Source organism: Periplaneta americana, chromosome 10 (assembly GCF_040183065.1).
Source record: "Periplaneta americana isolate PAMFEO1 chromosome 10, P.americana_PAMFEO1_priV1, whole genome shotgun sequence".
NCBI lineage: Eukaryota > Metazoa > Arthropoda > Insecta > Blattodea > Blattidae > Periplaneta > Periplaneta americana.
The window spans coordinates 87,378,238-87,396,468 of NC_091126.1; the positions used below are offsets into that span (position 1 = coordinate 87,378,238).

The 18,231-nt window shown below is 33.4% G+C and overlaps 1 protein-coding gene and 1 long non-coding RNA gene across 9 annotated transcripts in view; one reads left to right on the top strand and one right to left on the bottom strand.

Annotated features, from left to right (window-relative positions):
• LOC138707871 (solute carrier family 41 member 1-like) overlaps positions 1-18,231 on the bottom strand; it is a 144,293-nt gene that overhangs the window by 15,827 nt on the left and 110,235 nt on the right. For all 8 annotated transcript variants that reach the window (XM_069837866.1, XM_069837868.1, XM_069837867.1 and 5 more), the window contains one exon: positions 395-603. In XM_069837866.1, the coding sequence (XP_069693967.1) occupies positions 395-603 (209 nt within the window). The remainder of the gene's footprint in view (positions 1-394; positions 604-18,231) is intronic.
• LOC138707873 (uncharacterized) lies at positions 10,984-17,529 on the top strand. Its single transcript, XR_011334408.1, has 6 exons — positions 10,984-11,642; positions 12,607-12,763; positions 12,870-13,120; positions 13,383-13,508; positions 13,740-13,947; positions 14,206-17,529. It is a non-coding gene; the product is annotated as an uncharacterized lncRNA (long non-coding RNA).

Consider the following 18,231-nt stretch of genomic DNA (forward strand, 5'->3'; position numbering starts at 1 on the left):
ATGGCATTAACACTGATAGTCATTGTCCAGTAATGATCGGAAAATCACAGTTAAGCTTTGAGCGCTAAGCATTTCAAACTTTCAATTGCTTCTCCTGCAAAATGTATTCCAAATGACATCCATCATTCTTGCAGTGGAATCTTCATATCTTCTAGGACGATAGTATGAAGATAAATATACAAACAAGGGAGACATGGATTTTGAAAGAACTTTGGAGTTGAATGGAATGATAATTTTAAAAATGTATGAAAAGGAAATATTCGAACACATCAGCATCTTTTGGTTTGTTAAACACAGCTTCAATATAGGCATATACACATTCACATGGATATGTGCATTTGGGTGCTAGAGTGAGAATGTGTATTAAGAACGTAAAAATTCTTGGAATTATTACCCTGACTGCAGAAGACACTGAAGGGGTTGAGGCAAATTGATGAGACATAATGAGGAAGTTTGCCCAGGCGGGAATCTCTGTGCAGAGATGTAGATATTCGACTGGCCTGTACTGCAACCAGATTCCCTCCAACACCATTGATGACGGGCTGGAACACTGCTATGCCCTTAAAGCTGGATACAGTGAAGTCTAATATAAGGCCACCTATGCTGTTAATAAAATACAGTATATTATTAGTACTCAATGATGACGTGTAAAAGATACTATTTATTTGAACAATGAGTAGTAGAAAATTATATACAAAAGAAACGAAAACAGTAACATGTTGTAGCATACACATTTGTACAATAAAGAATGGAATAAATATTATATATATATATATATATATATATATATATATATATATATATATATATTTGCAGTATTTTGTCAATGAGGAAATATCTTCAATGCAAACCCCTTCCTCATTCCAAATTTAGAGAGCTAAAGAACCAAAAACACATATCTTGATCAAAGGAACCATGATGTCTAAATAGTAGCAGAGAATGTGTCAAATCTAACTGTCAAAATGTTATAATTTCATAGCTACTTAAACTACAATTTTAAGGTCAGATGGAAATTTAGGCCAAAAATATTACTAACAAGTTCTGTGTTACAGTGTACTTATACCGGTATATAAGCCACATCCAGAAATAAATAAATAGATACATAGATGAATATGATGGATGGATGGATAGATAGATAGGAAAGATAGACAGATACATAGACAAAGACAGACAGATATATTTGAGACATGAGTAATTCTCTATATTCATCTTAATATTCTTCACTTTTCAGCAAGTCATCATTGACTTCATGCGTTCTGTGTTATGATAGCAGTTTCAATTTCCTTATCTGTGTCAAAGGAGTATGCCACTAGAGAGTTCAGCCTCACTAGCAATAGAACTGCAGAAGTTTACAGACAACTTTGCGAATTTTAAGGACCTCATGTTATGAGTGACATTAAGATTAGACAATGTTGTCTTCACTTAAAGTATGGTTGCAGAGTCAATACACAAAACCTTCAACTCAAGACTCTAGCTCCATGTTCGATTCTTTGCTCCAACTAATTCATGGAACCTCATTATATATTAATAATGGTAAATGGTACCAAAAGATATTTTACCACCACCATGTGAATCCTGAAGCTAATGTTTACAGTTTCTTTACAGTTACAATCTATGGGTGCTATTCATAGACATTTCGCTAGCCCGTGCTACGAGTGTCCTAAACTAGTCCTGGCTATCGACTGATTACTTGTACAGGATTCATATCATATCATATATCGCTAACACTGGTTTATGAATATGAAAAACGTAGTTCTCTGATCATCTAACAGAAGCCCGCACTAACATATACTGGGAACTGTGTGTCTGTGATATTAACTAATATTCGTTAAGGGAAAAAATTCAATTATTATTTTTATTCCAGAATTTTAAACAGACTTAAAAAAATATATATCCAAGCATATTAATAAAAATTTAATATAATGTAGAAAAATTCAAGGGCTATAAGATACTTTAAACCGCAAAGTGCGCCATTTGCGCCTTTTCAGGTATTTGTAATTTCTTCCAAGATGATTAACAAGGAAAAATTCTATGACCAGGACTTGCCTTAATTGAAAAGAAAACATCGGTCAGTAATGTACCAAATCGACACAAACGGACCAAAACCCTAATATAAAGGTAAATAGAATGCTAATTTGAAGATATTGAATAAATTGAACCACTGAAATTGATTTATAATAATTTTATGCGTCAATCTTACGAATTAGTCTTCAAATAAAAGTTAAATTTCTTACGTTAAATTCGTTTGCTTAACAACAAGGATTTTAATGTTTTCACAATAAATATTAAACAATTGAATAGGACAGTAGGAAAAAGTACAAATTTAACATTTTCAGGAGAGAGAAAGAACTGAATATGATTCATATTATTTCCTATTCATCAGTACAGCTTTGTCCAAATTGTGAAAGGCTTGGAGTCGATTTAGTGAATTTCTGTTCTAGTCAATGTGTGCGTCTCATGATGGACTGTATTTTAATGCAATAAAACCATTTTCTTCTTGTTCACTACCACTTCTATCACCCGGATGGGTCCTTTTTTTCCTGACCAATTCAATTATTATTTACTATTATATAAAAATACAGAACGGTCTTTACTTCCTATTTGTAGAGGGAACTATGATATCTCAAACAGCAGTCGAATGACACATGATGACTCATATGGAACTCTTCCACAAGAAAAGGTTTACAGTGAATAATTTACATAACTATGTGAAGGACAAATTAGAATATTACAGAACTATAGTGATACTATTGCAAGAAAAATTACGAAAATGGTTACCTTTTTAAGATCTGACTTTCAGATATTTTGGAAGCAATATGACAGAAAATCTAACAGGATAGTGCTAAAATACCGAAAATGTTTCAATTCAGAAATAAATTTCCCGGAGTCTGTTACGAGATTATTACAATAACATAGTACCACAGAGCCCACACTGCTGCATTATCTGTTGGAAGACCAAGAAAATAATTTTCGAAAAGCAGTTTAAAAACAAGGTGTAGATTAGTATAGTAATTGGTGAAAGAGAGATGGAAAGTAAAATTGCGTCTTGCAAGCCAGCTGTCATTAAGGAGTGCAGGGATGCAGCATCAGCTGTAATAAAAGACAAGAGCAGTAACCACTCCGAAAATGGCTACAAAATATAAAAAAGCTCATTTTTCACCACGTTCACTGCAAATAACACACATTCCTGAAATACTGTCATTAGAAGACAAGTTATTAACTTCGTCTAAATGCACTCCTCGTAATGGGATAGTTTCTCTTACACAAATGTAATAAAAAGTTTTTATACAGAAAAAAATATGCTACCTGTAAGTATTGTACAAAATTTCATGAACATATGTTAAACACAAAAAAAATTATTTTGTCTAAATGCACCCTTATAATGGGGTTGTTTCTCTTACACAAACATAATGAGAGTTTGTATATAAAGCAAATACAGTCAAATCTGGATATTGTGAACTCGGTTGTTAATAATAATAATAATAATAATAATAATAATAATAATAATAATAATAATAATAATGTTTTATTTTCGCTGGCAGAGTTAAGGCCATAAGGCCCTCTCTTCCACTCAACCAGCCTTAATCAATACAATACATATTTAAATTACAAACTACACTCAAAAGGTTCTCCAGCAATATTCTTCAATTTTAACGACTAGTAGACTACATATTTATTTAAATTTAGATAAACCTATAAGGTAAAGTAGTAACTTAATTTATGAGCTAATTTAATTCAATCAATTATAATTAATTTAATATTTGGGATAGCTAGTAAAATGATGAAAATTAATTTAATATAAGCTTACTAGAACTATGTTACAGGGAGAAAAAAAATATATATATATATATAAATCTAAAATATATTTTTATAATGAGAATATTAATGTAATTGCCATTAGAGGTTTTGTAAATCTATTTAGAGAAATTAATGATGATAATAAGAATGGACAGATGTTAGTTTCATTATAAGTAACAAATATTAATCAGCAATTAATCTGTTAAGTAAGAATTTATGTAATTTTGACCTAAATGAAGTTATTGTCCAACAACCCCTTACATCACATGGAAGCGAGTTCCAATTTCTAGCAACTGAAACTGTATAAGATGAAGAATATAAAGATGTCTTGTGGTAGGGTATAATGAGTAAATTGTTATGATGAGATCTTGTACTTAGCTGATGATATGCAGATAAATTTTGAAAACGAGAAGCCAAATAGATTGGGGTAGCGGTGCGCAGAATTTGAAATAAGAGAACAAGAGAATGCAGGGCTCGTCGATTGCTTAGCCTTAGCCAAGACAGAGTTTGGAAAGACGGGGAAACATGATCATACTTACGAATATTGCAAATATAACGGACACACGCATTATGCACACGTTGTAGCCTGCTGCTCAAATTTGCATTGAGGTTACTTAATATAACATCGCAGTAGTCGAAGTGTGGCATCACGAGTGTTTGTACAAGGATTAATTTTAATTTATTGGGAAGAAAGTGCTTCAGTCGCTTTAATGAATGAATAATAGAAAATATATTTTTGGAAGTGTGATTCACTTGTTCATTCCATTCCAGGTGACAATCCATATAAATACCAAGGTTCTTCACAGTCGAACTGTATGGAATAGTAGTATTATTTACAATTATCGGTGGCAAATTTTGTTTGTCACACTTCGATCTTTGATGTTCTATTAAGACTGCCTGCGATTTACTTGCATTTAAATTAAGTCCGTGCGTCTTTGACCATATGGATATTGAAGGGTCATTCCATATCAAATCAACAAGGCACTCAACCCAACCGACTCAGATTTCTTTCAAAATTTGACGGTTTGTTTGACCTGCCGCGCTAACTAAAACTGCAGAGTTTCATATGTCCTGTGCTTTTCGTTTTCTGTCAGTGGCGTTTCAAACATGAAGAAAAATCATATTTTTGTAAGCACGCCGCTTCAATTAAAATTATATATCTCAACAACGTCTCCAGATAAATTTACAAAAATTGGGTGATACATTCTTAATATGTGATAGTTTTTGTTACTTATATTGTTTTCTGCATGTATTCAATTACACTAAAAAAACATGGTGAAACAATTTTCATATATTCATATTAAAAAATGCGGGGGTTCTATTTTAACGAAAAAAATATATAGTACGCCTCAATTAGTGATATAATGAACTGATAAGTTTCAACTGGGAATCTTCATAGGTTATAAAGATAAAAACTATTATGTCACAGCAAGCGTAAGCTAACCATATATAAGTCGCGATAATTATGTCCCACACATTCGTTGTATTTAATTATATTTGATCATATTCTTGAATGTCGCTATGTAATTTAACATGTAGTACATATTTCGAATTTTTTAAATTATTACCTGAAATAAATTATTGTCACATGGATTTTGTTAAACCTGAAGTTCTGTAAGAAATGCTTACCTTTCATTGCTGAGATGAAATAGCCTGATCATCTTTCCAGACAGGATGCTGCGTTGTTTCAACTGCATTTTGAAACTGCTTAGCAAGTATAATACCCATCCTAAACAGCAGGACTGTATGAAACTTGTGTTCCAGGCACTGCGGTGGATTTTGCAAATCGAAGAGCAAGCATTTTTTCCTCTTCAGTATAGCCTTTTTTAGTCACATAAACGGTATTAATGTTTGGGAGATGATGCCTTGTCCAGTCGTACAATTCCCTAGGTGTAGTTATTTGTTTATCGGATGGTCTCTGCAAACTAGCACAAGCTGCAAACCTTTTAAGTGTCCCAACTACAATGTTGCATGCTCTTTAGCCATGCGATATGCAAAAATAATGCAATTCTGTTGGAAATCCAAAATCTTCTTCATATAATGTGAGGTTCAGGAAATTTTTTTCTATTTTTATACTGAGCAGAGAATCCATCGGAGAAATACATAATTTTTGTGGTGAATTACAGATGTTTGTTTTAATGACTCCATTAGATATTTTTGAAACAGATGTACAGCTGTAGTGTCATATTTCGGGCAGTGTGAAATGATTACCAGATTTTTAATAGAGACTGTATCGGATGACTATTCGTTATGATATATTACGAAAGTATGAATGGTTGTCTGCACATTAGTCCTGTGATATGACTGAATTTCATCTTGGATTACGAAATAATAGTTTTCAGGAAGTCGCATAACACAACATGGCTGTCGAAATGATTTCATATCACGTAGAAACTTACTTTGTTCAGATGATATAAATGAGTGAGTCGGTAAATCACCAAGTTTCTCCAAGAGACAGTCGAAAAATTTGTCTGTGGGTTTCATTATAGTCTCAAGCGTTGATCGGTCAGTCGTCATCCACTGCTTGTAGGTCACTGATTCACTGCAGTTTTATGCGAAACATTTCTCTAAACCCTCTCTTATTTTGAATGGTTCAGGACATTCTGTACATTTCCTGAACAAGCAATTTATATGAGGAGGATTGCACACCATAGTAGCCAAGAAATGTTAAGTTGGAAAGTATAAAGAAAAATTTTCTTGAAATCCACGTAGACCTGAAACTTTAATAAATTGCTTCCGGCATAAGTTTTACATTCTGATAGGACACAAACACAGACAGTATAGTCCACTAACTCCAGCTAGAATACAATTTCTTGGTCAGGGTTAGAATTTTTAAACACTGCATATAATTAATTTCTGCTCGTGTGATTTACTCCCTGATTCTTTAATCACAACAAATATTTCTTACCAGGCATCATTCTGCTTATCTCGTCAGAACAACAGAATTCTTTAACTTTACCGGCAACAGCCGCGAGCAAGGGTTTTCCAGGTTTCGGATTTGGTGAACACAAAATTCCCTTTCCCTTTGCCAGGACTTTGGCTTTCCGAATTATGTATTCGAAAGCTGAAAGAAACTCTTTTTTATATTATTTACGCTGCAGCTTTCAGGTAGTAGTGTTAAAATGGTGATTTTCTCACTTTTACCTGAATTTTGAAAATTTTCCTGCAACTGAGACAAAATTTCAGAATCAGAAAGGTCCTGGTTCCTCGGCATCTTTATATCGAAGACTTTGTCTTTTAGAATATTTTCAAATTTCTGTCTCTTGTATTTCTCTTGTTGTAGCCTTTCTTGTTTAATAAGGAACACACCTTGGTCAAAAAGACTTGTATTTAATGAACTTACATTTGCTGTAGAGTCGACGTATTCTTCATTACTAGAGTCATTATGAGGATTCTGCGTAATAGCATCATATTATATTTTTATTTCTTTGCGACACATAGCGCACACCTTTTGTTCCTGTTTTAAATCAGGAAATACATTAAGCATTCACGATATAACACTTCTTAAATTTTTCCTCTAATTACAGTGCCCTGATTTCTTGAAGGGATTGCAGCAAACATAGGCCTATAACTTAAAACGCGACTCCATTACATCGTACAAAACTACCACATACTACAAAAACTAACGACACTGCACTTGAAACAGATTGCACGTTTTGTATAAATTAAAGACTGTATAAACTGCCACTCATGACGGCCTGACAGATCGATGACGCAGCTTATCAGACAAGTACGAACTCGTGCGCATGCAGTGTTGGTGTAAGACGGGGTTAAGTGCTACAAACCAATACATTGATATATTTTTTTACTTATATTCCTGAAACGTTTCCAAAATGAAACTTACACCAAGGGGAGAATACTCTTACCTCTATAACATACATTTTTCGCGAAATAATTTATGTCCCGCATTTATAGACATTCAATGTTAAAATGTGTTTCACGTGACTATTCAATAAAGAATTCATTACTTTGATGCAAACCTATTTTTATTGAAACATATGATCCCTTAGCTTTAAAATAAGCCCAAGTTTAAGATTCTACCTCAATTAGAAGAGAAGTTATGAATTATTTTTGTTGACATAGTATGCAACATTTTTACATTTTTTCTCGTATTGACAGAATTGCTGTAGGGATATCGTGCATTATTGAGGGCTAAAATTTTACATAATTACTTAACTTAAGGTTCTTTACCATCCTACCAAATTTAATGAAAATCTGAGGTGGTCGGGTTGAAAAGTCCACTTTTTTGTGTTGATTTGACATGGAATGCCCCTGAATTCAAGTCATCATTAACTTTAGTTATAGCGTCATTTATGTTATTAGGTCGAGTATGCAGATAGATTTGTATGTCGTCAGCATAAATATGGTGTCAGCAGGATGTTAGATTAGAAGAAATATCATTAATATAAATAGAAAATAGTAAAGGTCCTAGGACAGAGCCTTGTGGTATGCCTGTCTTCGTGGTACGCCAAGTGGAATAACGATTATTAACAGACACGCACTGTTGGCGTTCACGAAGATAGGAATCCATCCACACTAAGGCATTATCAGAAAAATGCAGTGCTCTTAATTTTGCAATTAGTAAGTCAACATCTACAGTGTCGAAGGCTTTGGAGTAGTCTAAAAGTGTTAATATTGTGATCTGTCCTTTGTCTAAAGCTTCACGTATATCCTCAGTCACTTTAAGCAGTGCAGTCGATGTGCTGTGTCCCATTCTGAAGCCTGATTGGTAAGGGTAAAAAATATCGTGAGTATTGAGGTAATCTGTCAATTGTCTGTGCACAATTCGTTCCAAAGCTTTTGAGAGAACAGGAAGAATACTAATTGGTCTATAGTCATTAGGTGTTACAGGTAGCTTAATTTTAGGAAGGGGACGAACAATAGCCTTTTTCCATATGACTGGATAATGTGAAGTCATTATGGATGCATTGAATATATGGGTTAGTGTCGGAAGAATTATGTCCCTAATTTTGTTCAGAAGTTCTATATTTATATTGTCTACTCCTTGTGATTTTGACTTGATGCGCTTTAGTGCTGATTTTACGTCAGAAGGTGTTACGTAGGAAAAGAAGAACTTGTCTCGTGCTGGGGCGGGTGTAGAGATTAATTCGTTAATAGTCTGTTGTTTCATTGCGGCGTCAGGTACGTGGGTAGCGGTGGATGTGAAGTAATTGTTTAGATCATCTAGACAAATAGTATTGTCAATTTGTGACTTAGATTGTCCCAGTCCCATTGACCTAACATTTTTCCACATATCAGATGCTCTAATATCAGGTTCAATGAGGCTGTAAGCATGTCTAAGCTTAGCATTTCTAATCATCTGTGTGGTCATATTTCTTAGTCGCTTGTACTGCAAGAAATTTGTGTCACTTTCTAGTCTCTTGAATTTCCGAAAAGCTTCGTCTCTGTCTCTCATCAGTGATCGGATTTCTGTAGTCATCCAGGGAGATGGAGGTCTCATAATGCGTCTAGTTTTTATTGGGGCATGTTTGTCATATAATGTAATAACAAGGTTGTTAAAAGCTTGTACTTTTTCGTCTACTATACGGAGAGTCCAAACATCACGCCATGGCAGTAATAACGCATCAGAAATTAAAGAGGCGTCGTTGATATGTCGCAGATCCCTATACTGAATGCGTTTTGGTGTTGCCTTAGGACACTGCAATGCATACTCTACAAATATAATATCATGTGCAGAAATCCCAGGCACCGGTAGTTGTCCGTGCGTTATTATTTTGTGGGGATTTGTAGTTGCTATGATGTCTAGTAGTACAGTCTCTGTGTGGTGAGTGGCTTGGAGTGGTAGAATTGTCATATTGCAGGCCGCAAACATGGTTGAGAGCCGTACACTGGAAGAGGACGTTACTAGAAGATTGTTGTTAAAGTCACCCATTACTACAACGTGTTCATAAAGCGGCAAAATGTCTAAAAGTGAATTTTCTACGTCAGTTAAATGGTTTACCTTCGGTGGTATATAGACAACGCACAGAAGACACTTTTGTAGACTTGCATAAATTTCAATAAATAAATATTCAGGCCGTGCACTGTACTCGGAGGGAGAATAAAGAATAACTTTAGGTCGAAGATCAGATCTAATGTAAGCTGCTACACCGCCGCCCCCTTTGCCTGTTCTGTCATTTCGACACAATACATAACCATTAATATCTACAAGAGAAGAGGACAGTGTAGGTTTCAACCAGCTTTCGGAAATTAGAATTGCATGCATACCATTTGGAGCGAATATGGAATAGAATTCATTGAAATGACAAATAACGCTTTGAGTGTTGACGTGTGCTACCTTAAGGTTAGTGGGGTGGGAAGTGAAAGATTCTTTAAGGTCAGCTGTAGTCGGTGTAGAAAGAGAAAGTGGAGGGTCGGTGACATTCCTAGACAGGCTTGGCTCTATTGTTAAAAGAGGGTGAGTTACAGCCAGAGGCGACTCGCTAGGGGTTGTTGGTAGGTTTACACTTGTCGGAATTTCAATGGTGCCAACTTATGAACTATTGAAACTAACAGCTGTACTTACCACTTAGCGCAGCTATTCTATAGATTAATTGGTTAGCTTACTTACAACTAGCACAAGAGAAAAAACACTCAACACTCAATGTCTGCTGCGGATGTAATACGTCTCTTTCCATTTTCGGTGCTCACCATAATTGTGCCATCAACAGTCCAGTGAACCTAAATCATTGGTCCCGATCCGCATACATTAAAAAGTACATCAATATTTCTATTTATAGTGAACTCTCACTTCGGTTATAGTGAACCTAAAACTAGAACTTTCCCAAGAAAATGTAATTTTAAAATGGCCAAAATGGTGAGTTAGGAAACCCTTTGTCCTATAAACTTCCAAGAATATGTTCAGAACAAAATGTCCAACCTTCTACTACATACGTGCATTGAAAGACAAAGGATTCCTTCAGCTTCCTAGACAGTTTGAAACATGTTAAAGAGAATAGTGTACGCAGTGAGGGAGAAAGGAAGGATTAGTTCTGATTCCTTTAAAAGAGGTTATTAGAAGAATAAGAAGAGAAAGTGTTTTCTTTTGTAAAAGGGAGTATAGTGATGACCAAAGTGTATATACAAGAAGGATTACAGTATAATGGTCAACAACCCTTTGTCCCGCATCTTTGTAAAAGTGAGCCCATTGAAATTTCAAGGCGGAGTACATATAGGGAAGACCAGGTAACTTGATACCCTAAGGGTGAAACCTAACCATTTTTCCCCCATTACTACAAATGCTAGTGGATTATGGTGATTTTCTAGTTTGAAGGTTGAATTTTCTTTTGCCAACTTCTTTTCGAATTTCGATACTGACAAATACTATAAATGGTAGTGATTTTGTAACCGGTATGTTGGCAGCTGAGGCAAATATCGACAATATTTGCCGGTACTGGAGTTCCATGAAATTAAAATTGTACTAGATTTCTCAGCCGGTTACTGGAAGATAGTGAAATTCGAACTTATTAATAATTAATTAATATTAGTATTAATATTAATACATAATAGTTATGTTATGTGTTGCGTTGTGGTTATAATTCAAGAATAGTCAGATAAGTACGAATGAATATAATATACTTGGGCGTGATAATGCACGTGGGTAATGGATAGAAATATTATTTCAAATTTTAATGAATTTCTTTCGTGTTTAGATTTTTATTACTATGTCAAAAAAATGAAATAGTGTTGCAGTGACTCCTCCAAGGAAGAAAATGTGTGGCATTCAGAGTACGCTTCAGAAATCTGTAGTTCACGTGTATAATGAGTTGAAGAAAGAAGATAATGAAGAAGGAATTATGCTAACGGAGACAGCAATTACAACCAGAATAGGACAATTATTAGGAGTAAGTATTCTTAAGCATACATTTCAAAGTGGTATTCAGTTTTAGGAGTTTGCACTAATAATTTCATGATTGTGGTCAAACAAAACAAATTTTTAGGTTAGGCCTAATGTTTAATCAAGTCAGTGATTTTCATATTGCCAAACTAAATACATTTAAGATACTGTAATACTGCAGTAGGTGATAGCTTAAATACATTTACAAATTAGACGAACAAGTAATCAAACAGCACGAAAGTAAATTTCCAGTTTTCTCTTTTGATATTAAATTAACCGTTCAGATCACAATTTACATGCCACATCGGCCGAAGAAAATACAAGTCATATTGTAATTATTAACTTGATATTGCAGCAAATATTACATGAATGTTGGCCTGTTATGGTGCTTAAAAATAATTCAGTTTTATATAATAACTATATAACATACTCTATAAAGCATAGGAACGTTGACTGTGGCTGAATAATTTATTCATGACTGGTCTAAGTAATATTAAATATGGTGTTTCTTCAGAAAAGCTACCCCACCCAAAGTACTTGTTAAGATATAACACTCGAGAGGACGAGGACGCACTACTGGGAAACTAACCATTTCTCTTCGTCCTGGACCTCTCGCATGTTATATTGGTAATTAGTAACAAGTTTGAGGGAGGGACTACAACAATGCATTAGAATATACAGGTAAGTGTCAAAGGATTTTTGTGCTGAAAGTATTTGTGGCTGTGCACTAAAACCACGTGTTCATCACTATGTAAATATCACAGAAATCAATTAAACAAAATAAAATTATGCCTTCTTTGGTGTAGCTTTTCTGGAGAATTACCTAAATATTAGCCTACTTAAACCTATCGTAGACCCAACCTAACATGTTGATCATTTTCTATTCATATAGCTGTAAATGTTGGTATTATGCATGAATTTTATGATATAACAATTTTTAGAAGTATTATGTTATTGTTTTATTATTACAGCTTGGCTTAACTACAGCCACGAAAGTGATCAATTCACACAAGGGGACCCCACTCGTGACACCAGGAAAACATAGACTACGTAAACATCCAGTGACTGATGCTGATGATTTTACGAAAGATGCAATTGCGAGATTTATTTATGACAAGTTACATAAAGGTAGGGAAGTTACAGGAATTATTGTGTTGATTTATGCAATGTAATTCTGATATTAGTCATAGGCCTATGTATAAAAATATGGCATAATTTTCATTTACTGTTACAGGGGAAGTACTAACAGCAGCAAAAGTTCTGCAACATATGAATGATGATTATGAAACATATTTATTTAGAGTATCCTTATCATCGGTGAAAAAAATTTTGAAAGAGATGAAATTTCTATGGAGCAAAGGGGATCCTTATACACATGTATGAGAAAGTGATGTTATTCGTTTTTAAGAGAATATATAAGAAATGTGGAGCGTGAGAACTCTAAACCCGTGGTATTCTTGGATGAGACTTGGATTTTTATGAATGGTAAATTTCAATGTATTGTGAGACATTGAGTGATTGAATTTTTTACTAACAAATAGATTAACACTTATGTGGAATATGAAATTGCAATTAATATAGGCTACTAGTAATGAATTCAGGTGGGAACAACATGTTTTGCAATTAATAGTTTCATATTATAACTAGAGGTTAGTTATAAAATTCTTGAACGGTTTTCCTGTCTTTAAAATTTTTGTGTCTCTTAGAGTGTCAATGTGAATTGCTTTTCTCTCTCTGTTTTTTTAAGTATGATCACCCACTTATTCATGAAATAAACCAGGTGAAGTTTCCAGTGACATGAATGGTGTTATTCATAGACCAACAAATGAGGGTGGAAGATTAGATGCCGGAATGAAAGGTGGATTTATACTCGGTAAGTTATATTGATTTATATTTTACATAAATTTGGCAAGAGTAATTTTTTAAATCAGGGTACAAAAATATAAAAATTGGTGACTAAATAAAAACGTGGGAAAGCCTTTCACCAAAGAGGATCTCATGTCATGTCATGTTATGTTATGTTATGTTATGTTTTATTTTCTTTATTTAAATGCTGTGAATTCATGTGACGTAATTATATGCCCAGGTATAATTTTTATTGCAGGTGCTGATTTAATTTTTTCATACAATTGAAAGAAAAGTCAGGACTACCATAGTGCTATGAATAGCCCTGTAGTTGAGAAGTGGGTGCAAACACAGTTGTTGACCTGAGAACATTAGGGCAATGCGTTATTGTCATGGATAGTGCTGCATATCATAGCAGACTTGTGAAATATCAGCCAACAACAAAATGGAGGAAAGAACAGCTACTGGTGATTGCAACTGAATATAATAGATTTGTTGTACTAAATGATAAGAGTTGTACTAAATGATAAGAGTTGATGGTGTGAAATCACCTTTTGATATTACATTACAATATTAATTTCCATACTTTACAGTCATTATTATTATTATTATTATTATTATTATTATTATTATTATTATCTTTACTACTACTACTACTACTACTACTACTACTACTACTACTACTACTACTACTACTACTTATAGATGCTACTTTTTTCTTTCAGGTGAAATTGAATCTACATAAGAATCCTAAAACAACAGAGCCTTGCCAATTACTGTTCTGAAGCTGCCTTGTCTTATGTGTTGTGTCTATATACAATTAATTCTTTCAGTTTTTTTTCCCCTTTAATGTAATGAAGTTGTTGGTTGATTGATACCAAGTGTTCAGCAGTTGATGTCATTTGTTATCTTGCACTCCAATATTTAACCAGATGATTGAAAGCTGTGTAAAGTTAAACAGTCAAGACAATGATCCATATCTTCATTGAGATTTCAGAAATGGCATGGGGAGATTCTGAAATATCAGTTCTTTGTAAATATTTGAGACAATCATGGCCTGTGATAATGAGTACTGCCACTGTAGATTTTCATAGAAGTTCAGTTATTAAATTAGGTGTATTATTTTTACTATGTATTGTACTATATTTTTGTTTCGCTTAATTGATGAATTATATATGCTGTAAATTGAATAGTAGACTGTAGGTCTATAGCTTAACTGATGAATTGTATGTGCTGTAAATTAAATAGTAGGCTGTATACCACAAGTGATGAATTGTTTATGCTTGTAATGTGAAGTAATTTGCATGATATTTATTATCAGTTTCTGTATATTTCAACTGATTGAATTGTTTATACTTTTAAATTGAATTAACTTGCTTGCTATGTATTATATTTTATAGCTTAACTGATGAATAATTGTTTAGGTTTGTCAATTTAATAATCTGAGTGCCATGTACTTCATATTTTTAGTGGAGCCACCAATGTAGCTTAGTCGGTAGACTCGTTGGCCTGCAAATTCAGAGCTGCACTCGAGGGTAGTTTGGATCCCCCATTTGGTCTGATTAGTTGGTTTCTTCTGAGGATTTTCCTCCATCGTGGAGCAGACCCCGGATGGCCTATTGCAATTTTTTCATTTGCTTTAGAATCATTCCGATTTTTGTTACCACATTGTCATGTTCTGATCTTGTTATTCTTTTAACAGTGTGGTAAGATGCAGGTATAGATAACCTTACAGTAATTTTGCTACCTTTCAGCTACCTCATTACCTCCCACTCCATAAAGTTCATGGATCCACGGAAGTACCAGTCGTCGATGTAATTCGACCATTTTGCTTAAAATATTAAAACACTGTAAAATATTGAGATTTCATGCTGTTACGTCCATTACTGCAGCAAGAACATCTGATTTTGAATCTGATAGTATGACAGCCTTCTCAGATTTATGAAGTCGATACTGGAGATTTTGTAAGCTTAAAAGTGTATCTAAATTTTCACTATCAAAATTAGTCAGTGTTTGAAGTTAGTTAGTTAGTTAGTGGCGTTTAAAAAGGGCGCGTCAGCTACTATGGCTATTTGCGCCCTTATCTAAAATCTTTCACTAAACACAAACACAATACAATAACCAGAATGTTTAAAAAGCTAAAAAGCGTTGTCACGGTTAAAATGGGGCAAACAAGTGTTTGAATATAATTCCCTGTAAAAGGGAATATACTGGTATTGTACTACAACACCACTACATCTATGGCTTGGTAAACAGGATCCATCTATAAAAAATACTGTATGTAGTCACTCACTGACCAGATCATTTATCGTTTCTAATGATTTTTAAAATGTCTGGAGAAGTATCACATTTCTTAACATCATCTGTTAAAGTTAACTTATATACTATTCATTTTGAAATAACTTGGGATTGTGTTTTATTAGTAAAGTTTCCCTTAATTGAGCAAGTTTGAGTTCTCCAAGTAGAGTCAAAAAGTCTGTTGGGATTTTGGCTCAGTTTATTAATATTTGTGGACTGTGATTTTTTGTTCTAGACAACCATATTATCTGCAAATGATGAGATTATCATAAGATCTATTTCTTTAGTTAGACCATCGACATTAATATTGGAAAATGTATTCCTGAAAACAACAATGTGGGAAGCCCAGATGAATCTGTCTCTATTTACATATTTGTGACAATGAATCAAATAATCAAGTCACTGACCCAGTGTAACACTTTATCATGGACACCCTAAGTTTGCAATTTCTTAAGTGATTTATATCTACAGAGCCATATGATCCTTGAAAATAAATTAAAATTGTTAAGTTGTTTTGTTTTCTGTTTAAAATATCTTTAATATCTTGACTAAAATTTAAAATCTGTCCATTTGTTGAATGCAATTCTCTAAAGTCAACCCAATAAAATGAAAGTTAGTTACTAGATTCCAGGAACCAATTCAATCTATGAAATCATCTCTTCCATAATTTTGGCTATCATACTAGTAAGTGGTATCTGTCGATAACTCGAAAAGATATTAGTTGAATAATTGCTTTTCAAAATTGATGTTATGATAGATTTTCTCCAGACAGATATTGTATTTTAGATGAGATTACAAGATAAAAGTAGTGAGTTTGCTTGTTTGCCAACATGTTTAAGAAAATCAGCATGTGTATTGTCTGGACTTGGAGATGTTTTGGGTCTTATGTTATTAAATTAATAGTAATATTCAGTTCTTGATTAAATATTGTTATATAAAGTAGATAGTAGATTTAATATTTCTTTCAGTTTTTCCTTAATAGTCTGACGTACACAGATAAAACTAACAACCACACCACCAACTAATCTAATAGAAATTAAAATATAATTAAATGTAGTAAAAGTAATTAAAATTATAAATACACGTAATAAACCATAACCCCCTAATTTCAACAATATACTATTTTATTCCCTTTTACAGCTTGTAGATAATTATTAATTATAGTTATTACTTATTAGCATAATATTTATTGAACTTATTGGCTATTTCACTTCGTTTGAAAGATGTTATTGTGTACAAAAAGCATTTTTTGATGATCGTTTCATGCTATATGTTGTGTATAAATCTATGATTTCTGGCCATCTGTTCTGTGTAATCCATCTTTTGTATAGAATTAATAAAATATTCTTTTGGTAGTAATTATTTTATTAATTGAGTATTTAATTTTCACCAGCTCACATTTCTTGAATCATTTGCTTTTTCTTATTTAAATTTAGGACACAAGAGCCAAAAAGAGACTTCACAGTTATGTATCATACATTTTTTCAATGACAGACGTGGAGTTGCAGAAATAATAAGTGTAAGTGTAGCATTATTAAGCAATTTACAAACAAATGAAATCTTTAAAAAGGTATCTAGAAGTGAAATTACTTATGGCTTTTAAGGACCAAAATTATTTTTGTAAGTTGATTTATTATTATTTCAGTTTTAGCATAGTTGTATTATCCATTTCCTTACTAATTTCAAAAGATAATCAGAAGTTCATTCGAATTCCAACCAAAAGTCAATTGGTTATTAATTTATCTACCTTTAGGAAGTACAGTATATGTACGCTGGAATCTTTGAAGTGAAGTGACAATAATTTAATTGGTCTTGGAACAGATTTGATTCTTGAATATTATATACTATACTTTGTTGTATATTTACGTCTAGTAACCTATTAATGCTAATACTAATAATAATGTAAAGGAATAAAAGAATAGAACATAGCAATACATTTCTCATTATTATTGAAACTATTTAGAATAACCTTCCAACATTAAGGTAAAGTACGGTGAGTAAAGAAGTCATTCAGTACATAGGATCGTGATTTTACTACATGTGGTGATATCTGGTAACAGTTGGCAACGCTGACAAGGCGGAAATATTTGCTGTTTGGGAACTGAACTTACGTGATCCTCACTATAGTAGCATACCTCTAGTGGGAAGAGGTGCAAAATCGGCCAGTGCCTACTACCTAAATGGCCAGATTAGATTCAAGTTTCGAACTGTGAACATCAGGATGTCGAAGCATCAAGTGTTTAAATTGGAAGATAAAGAGAACATTAGTACCGATATTGAACATGATCTGTCCCAAACAGGCATTAATACTGTACGTATAGCAACGTCAGTATTATAAAGACAGACACTTTGGTTTTAGTGAACCTTGGATATAGTGAACGAAATATACTGGTCTGCAGACGTTCACTATATCCGAAGTTGACTGTATATTATTACTTGACTGAGACTACTGG